Source organism: Scomber japonicus, chromosome 17, assembly GCF_027409825.1.
Source record: "Scomber japonicus isolate fScoJap1 chromosome 17, fScoJap1.pri, whole genome shotgun sequence".
In the NCBI taxonomy this organism is placed as follows: Eukaryota; Metazoa; Chordata; class Actinopteri; order Scombriformes; family Scombridae; genus Scomber; species Scomber japonicus.
In genome coordinates, this window is record NC_070594.1 from 26,387,711 (window position 1) to 26,395,304 (window position 7,594).

The 7,594-nt window shown below is 40.5% G+C and overlaps 1 protein-coding gene across 9 annotated transcripts in view; it reads left to right on the forward strand.

Annotated features, from left to right (window-relative positions):
* The window catches only part of epha7 (eph receptor A7), an 89,402-nt gene extending 84,859 nt beyond the window's left edge, over window positions 1-4,543 (forward strand). For all 9 annotated transcript variants that reach the window (XM_053336511.1, XM_053336512.1, XM_053336513.1 and 6 more), the window contains 3 exons: window positions 1,671-1,864; window positions 2,481-2,636; window positions 4,429-4,543. In XM_053336511.1, coding sequence (XP_053192486.1) covers window positions 1,671-1,864; window positions 2,481-2,636; window positions 4,429-4,543 — 465 coding nt within the window. The remainder of the gene's footprint in view (window positions 1-1,670; window positions 1,865-2,480; window positions 2,637-4,428) is intronic.
* The last annotated feature ends 3,051 nt before the right edge of the window (window positions 4,544-7,594 follow it).

Below are 7,594 nucleotides of genomic sequence, written 5' to 3' on the forward strand. Positions count from 1 at the left end.
CTTAAAAGGCTGAGTAAATTGAACTGGAAAGGGAAAATCAGTGGAATACCCCTTTAAAACTATTTTTGAGACAGTGCTTTGTGTAGAAAGGCTTCCCCTATAGCACCGGCAAAGACGAGCTTCATTTCTGTAGAAAAAAGTTGTTAGATATGAGATACCAAATAACTGAGTGGCATATTGGTATGTGTGATGAAATGGGATATAATGAGAAACCTGTCGCTTCACAATTAGTGCTCAGAGCTCATCGGCTGCTTTGAATCTCCGCTTTGAGTCCTCGTGTTCCCATTTGCTGTAACAAAATTGGCACACAACCATCAAATCTAGTTAGGCCCGAAAGTCCTTGATGCACGACATCTGCTGTAGGTACCCATGAAATGATTAAGCTCCGACACTGCTCACAAAGTTGGTGATTAAAGGATGAAAGGGTCATGAAGAGCAGGAGATTATTCACTTTGTCAGTAAGAGCTAGAGCTAGGGTGACACTAATGGTTGGGGGTTCAGGTTGGGGGTTTCCCCCCCCAAACTTACCCTAACAATGACAATAGAATAGGGGTATTCATTTAGATGTGTCTATAGAATCTAATGTGTGCAAGAAGTGATTTGTAGATCAACCACAGCAGTTGTTTTACTCTTATTTCAAGATCTCATTAAAACATGTGCTTATTATACATTGTATCCACAGCAGGCTACTGGTTTTGTTTGCTGTTGCTTAGCAACATGAGATAAAGTGGCAGAGGTGAGCCGCAGAATTGTTTCTTCATTTAATGCTGCAATGATTTCTCCAGTATTACACTATACCACAACTGTTGCATAAAAGTAGTGTTAAACCTGGAGTGTGGCGACTACAGTGGTCAAACTCATTAAATATGTAATTACATCACTTCTGATTTTCTAATAGCAAGCGTAACCACACAAAGACTAAGACTATAAGCTATTGCACAATGCCACAACATTGTGCCACTTAGATGAATTATATAAGCTAAGCATCATGTATCCAACAATATAGCAAAGTGTGGGATTAACAAATGTTAGCTTCATTTACACAGTGAACTATCATTACATTCACAATCTCTCTAACCCTAACTATGTAGCTTGTTATAAGAAGAGCAGCCACCTTCCTTCCACTCTTAGATTATAACTCACTTATTCTTGCTCCAACTGCTCTCGCTAGTATGTTTGGCCAATGCCAAACAAAAAAAACTTGAGTCAAGAGTGATGCTGTGACAGAGCGGTGTCAGCTGTGACACATCACGGTAGTTACTTCAGCATCACAGCCTGTCTGAGCCTGTGACAATCTGTCACAGGTCAAAAGTTATATCAATCACAAATGGGTTTATATGTGGGGGCTGGGTGTGCTGGATGTGCCAGCTTGAAATTTACATGGCACAAGCACATCTGGCCACACTTCTGGCTACACTTGTTAAGAGTTAGAGGTTGGGGTTAGGATCAGGTTTACACTAAAAGCTTATACTAAAGGTTATATTCATAGTTGGGGTAATGATCAGGTTTATATTAAGAGGTTATGATTATAGTTGGGGTTAGGTTTATACTAAAAGGTTACACTAAAAGGTCATGGTCATATACTAAAAGGTTATGGTCATAGTTGGGGTTAGGGATAGGTCGATACTCAATTCTGACACTAATGACTCAATCTGTTTTATATTCTCCAGGTCATTAAGGCTATAGAGGAGGGCTACCGTCTTCCAGCCCCCATGGACTGTCCTCCAGGCTTGCACCAGCTGATGTTGGACTGCTGGCAGAAAGACAGGGCCGAACGTCCCAAATTCGATCAGATAGTCGGTATCCTCGATAAGATGATCCGCAATCCCAACACATTGAAAACACCAGTGGGAACATGTACAAGGTGAGGAATGAATGTAGCGTCATACAATAAAGAAGTTTTACTTTTATTTTAGCACATTTGTAGATGATCCAAAGTGTCCAGAGGATGATTTAGCCTCTGTAGTTCACAGATGAAAGATAAATCCCGGGGGATCGATACCCCAAAGCAGCTTCCTTGGCTTTATGGTCAATAGCAGGGCTTTTAAATCAATCTCTATAATGAGTTCCTGGTACTTTAAAGTGCAGTGGGAACTCCAGACCTCACTCTGACGTTTATCAAATGAATTCTATTTGCAGTCAGAACATACTTTGCCAGGTTGAGATTGAGACCCAGAGGTTACAAGTGGTTAAAAAGCACTTTATTATACGGGGACTGTATGGGGGTGAATGTATTCAGATTGAAAAGATATCGACAAAAATATTTGTCAGAAGCAGAAAGCTGACATGCTGCATCTGTTTGTGAATTTCATATTGATTGAAGCCTCCAATCAGCTAGATTTTTCCCCCCTCGCACAATTTACTGCACTGCTGGATGCCTCTGGTCGCCGCTTTGTCTCGTCTCCTGCTTGATTGTGTTTTTTAGCGGAACGTTTCCTTTTCACATAAGACATAAACAACTCTCTGTGCTCATCCTGCAGACCAATTAGTCCACTGTTAGATCAGAGCACACCAGACTTCACTGCTTTCCGCTCAGTGGGAGAGTGGCTGGAAGCCATCAAGATGGAGCGATACAGAGACAACTTCACAGCAGCTGGCTACAGTTCCTTGGAGTCTGTGGCCAGAATGTCAATCGAGTAAGTAGATATGAAGCCCTGAAGGGGTTAAGCATCAGTAGAGGACATTAATACCAGCCACATTTAGACTGATCTCACCTACATTTCCCTCCTTCCTTCCCAACCAATCCACTTTGTAGTATTTTGCATTCAGCTAGAGTTTTGGTGCCATTTCATGAGATTTAATAGTCCCTGTTACTCTGGATTATTATGGCCTGGGCCTTTATTTATCTCAATTGCAAAGAGAACAAGGCCTTTATTAGAAACAGTCTTAAATTAGAGACATGCCTAACTGATTGTCCTTGTTTTATTACTATACTTACACTATATACATCATATTTTGTGAGAAGCTTTGTTGAATTCAGCATAATGTACATCTCCATAGCACTAATTCCATCACTATGGCAATATAGCCATGTCATCCTCATCACTCTGCTGATTTGAGTCTTTTACTATAATAGACAAACTGTTTTACATTCACTTGTCTCCTTTTTGCTGAATCAGCACAAATCTTCCCTGAAATAAGTTTTCAAAACACACATTTTCCAGCAAAGAGATGTGATGGATCTATTTTACCAGCCTGCATGGCAACTAGCAGCTAGATAGCATTGGCTAGCATCGTTATCATAGCAGTACCATGCTGTATGTAGCCTATAGACTGTATAAAAATAAAGTGTAGCCACAGTGTTTCTATGCTGGGCTGGTGACAGGTGTATTTATGGTGTTTGTGTGCTCTGAACAACATCACAGAGTAGATATAAACTCACACAGCTGTTAGCAGACCTGTTAGCCTAGCATGCTACTCCTATGTGAACACATGGCTGACACATGTTTACAGACATTTCCAGATCAAATCAGATGAAAGAGCATTATTAGAATAGTTATATTACAATGAAATCAAACATCCCAAGTTATGAGTGGAAAATGTTCTTACAACTGCATTAATAACCTTTTTTCTTTTGACTCAAACATTGCTGAACTTCATGTGATATTTTACTTTAGTACACTTCCAACAACATATAGTACTTAGACCACTACAGAAAATTGCATGTGACCTTTAATATTAAGGAATTGACATTATAGACACTACCACTGACTAACCCTCTAACAAATTGGACACAAGTTCGCACATTGACCACATACGCTTCAGCCACATACAAGGTTTTGACCTATTCTTGTTTTATTCAGTGTTAAGTTACTGTTGATGAAGTTCAACGTTTTAAAGGGCACGCTACCTCTTTTTTCTGTTCGGCTCTCTATCTGTTAAAAGATGAAACTCAGCAGCAGAGTGGCGAGTGCTACAGTATAGCATCTCCCATAATTCCATAATCAAGCATTCTCATATAGCGACTTTCCATATGAATGTTCTTGAACCCGTTTGAACTCTTTTTGCTGTTTATTGCATTCTTACTAGCTGAGAGCAGCTGAATATGAGCATCGGCCCAGACTGTGGTTTACCCTTAAGTTGTTACGCTAAGCTTCCAATGACCATCAGATGTCAGCATCCATCTCCATATCCCCATAAAATGCTGGAGAGTTCAAATAAACTTTCCAAACATACTTACCAATAAAAAAGCGACACTTCAGATGATACTTTTTTATACATCGTCCTTGAAATTGACCATATGAAATTTATTATTGAGATACATAAACAAGACCGCTGTTTTTTTTGGATGCCTTTTTCGACTTCTCACTCACAATAATGAAAAACCGGCGGTTGTAAATCTCACTTGTTTTGTCCCCCCCTCCCCCTCCCCCTCCCTCCCATACTGTGTTGGCGGTGCATTGATGGATGTGTTGTCCTGTCTCGCAGGGACGTGATGAGCTTGGGGATCACGCTGGTGGGACATCAGAAAAAGATCATGAGCAGCATACAGACTATGAGAGCCCAGATGCTGCACCTTCACGGCACAGGTGTTCAGGTGTGATGGACTGCGACGGGCCGCCTCGGACAGGGCGGAAAAAAAAACCAACGGAGAAAAAAAAAAGCAGGACTTATCTGGGGAGCAGCGCCTGGGACGGAAACCCGGGATAATCGTCAAAGTAAACGGACATCTGTTGTGTCTGACTCTTCCGGCTGTGTCCGGAGTGAAATCATTCCTTTGTTCCTCAGTGAAGGATTGTGGTCCGCCTCTTTTGAAAAGGGCGCTAAAGAGAGGAAAAGGGCAAAAAACTACATCAAAAAAAAGAGAAACTACCTGGACGAGATGACTTACTTTTCTTTTTTTTTCTCCTCCGTTTTTAGAAGCGCTTACGAACTCAACCACATATCAAAAATGGCGCACTGGAAGGAGTTTCTGTTTTATAATGAATGATTTAAGTGCACACAAATAGGATTTTCTTTATAAAGAACAAAAAAACTAATTGTCTACTTGCAGTGTTTTTTCAGTCACTTGTTTCTTTTCTAATTTGTCAGTTTTTCTTGGCGTGTGTGTCTGTCGCAGTGACATGTGGCACATACAAGAGTTCTTTTTTTTCTTTCTTTCTATATTTGGACTTGACAACAGGGTAAACTCTCCTTTATCCAAAACGCAGAGGGAACTTTTTTTCCGGCGCAGATTCAAAGGTACTTTTTTTTTTTTATTGTGCTGAGACACGCTGGACTGTGTGAACCGTTTGCAGTGACTCGTATTTTTCTTCATGTGCTGTTGAAGTGAAATCCTCGCACACACACACACGCACACACACACACACACACACGCTTACCGGAGTGGGTTTTTGACATGGTTTCAACCTTTCCTATTTTTTGTTTTTTTTTTAATTCAGGAGTTTTATTTTGAAAGAGTGCAACACTGAGGAGACGCAAGAGGCGACTTGTTCTACAAATCACCAGTCTTTTATATCAGAGTAGCAATATCCTTTTGTCTTAGTGTTCACAACAGGAAATGGTTTTAAGTTTCAGAGCAATTATTTGGTTACTGAGTAGAATGTTGAAAAGATTGTATTGAAGCCTCCGCAAATGGTTTTGCCATCATTTCGCCTAAAATGTTGCACACAGTGTTTGTTTTGGTGCATCGCTCAGCTGCAAATACAAATTTTTAAGGGTGAGAGGTGGAAGCTGGAGACGTTTTACTGCCTTAAAATGTGTTAGATGTTAAGTATCGCCGCTATTTTTAGGCACTTGAATGGCAACGCTGTTCTGCGGTTCATTACGAGGGAGGGCGACCGGGACAAGCTCCCTGTGTTTTTATGTTTTATTTTCATTTTATTCTTGTTTTCCTTTGTAGTTTGATGTCTTTTTATGTAGAACTTGAACAGGTGAAATCAAGTGCAAAGGTACACGGTTTAATGCCACGAGTGACACAGTCAGTCAGAAGAGGAAGAGGTGGACTAAACAGAGCAATAATTACCAGGTAGAAATGGTCCTCACCTGAGATTTTTTTTTTTAAGGTGCTAGGTGTTTGTTTGCGCCGTGCTGAGATAAACCCTTTGGAAAGATTCAGTCACTGCCAGAAAGTAAAAGGAATGTACCCGTTTGACATGAATACATTTTTGGAAAGCGGTGCCAAGTCGTCTAATGAAATCATCATTTGAGCGCGTGGCTCGCAGAGATCATCCGGAATGCTTGGAAGGTGCCAATTAGCCATGCTGACATCATCTTCTGACATCACCCAGATATGAAAGAGCTCCCCTTTTTGGGCGTGGGTATGAAAAATGCAGGACCAAACAAATCAGGCCAGAGTGAAGATCCTACCACGCACCGTTGCTGCCTAGCGCTCACTGTATAGGCAGCGATGCACCGCTCCCCTTGTTTATTCACGCTTCTCCGCCCTTCATCCCTCACAGGCGAAGATGTGACAGAACACACATTAAAGTGTCTGTTAAGATTGCTCATCTTTGCTTCCGTGCAGCTTTGTATGGCGAACAGAGAGTTGGCGGATGGTGGGGGGGCTTTGCAGAAGATGTACTAAAAGCCAATCAACCTATTTGGTGCCATCTGTCTCCACTTTCCACGCATTGAAAAAAAAGATAGAAAAAAGTAGGAAAAAAAAGGTTTCCAGGTTGAGTACTCTTTGAGAAGAAAGTGTAGTCATTTAACAGTCATGTAAAAAGGAGTGGTGTTCACAGGGAGTGGGGAAAACCATTATAACTTCTTTTACCACTGCTGTAACCTTGGAGATAAATCTACAGTATATTGTCAAAGCAACATTCATTTACTTTCTTCATCTCTGATATATAGATGAGGCATAACAAGTTTTAGAAACCCCCGAGCAGTAAAACCATTAGCAGCATTCTTCAGTTCGGTGTCTTTCATCGTCCGGCGTCCACATTGAGCCAGATACAATTTTGAAAACACGTATTTTCTTTCCGTCCACACTGAGTTGGCGTGAAGCCTTTTGAAGAAAGGTCTCTGGGGTGGATGAACCTGAAAGGCAAAGAAAACAAAGAAGACTTAAGCCTGTCTAGACACAGTTGCTTGGAAAGGGTTAGAAGTGTAAAAATAGACGTGGACAGCAGACGTGTTCGGACGTGTTCGCCTACATTTGTCAATACATGCACGTGTTTTATTATTGGCAAACCTGCTGATTCATTTATTCACTGTTTGTGCTGTAAAATGTTAGAAAATACAGTGAAAAATGCTGGTCAGGATATTCCAAATTCAAATTTTACATGTTAAAATTGCTGTTTCGGTTTCATGTCATATAAATGTAAGAAAATATTCACATTTGAGAGATTAGAACTCAAGTTTGCCACCAGTATAATTGTGTTGGAATGTATATTTGAATAGTAAAAGTAGGTTTGGGATGAATACATTTAATATAGTGATATACACCTTGAGTAAATAGTGTAAAAAATGCATCAAAACCTCTTGCTGAAGTCACTACCCCCAGACCTTAGTTACAAAGAAGTAGTTCCAGAACCTAACTCCTCCTAAAACAGCAAACTGTGTAATGATTGGATCAAATCTTTATAAATTAGCTTCTGAGTGAGCTTCATGTATGTTGGTTGATGTATTTTTTGAACAGACACAGCCTGGT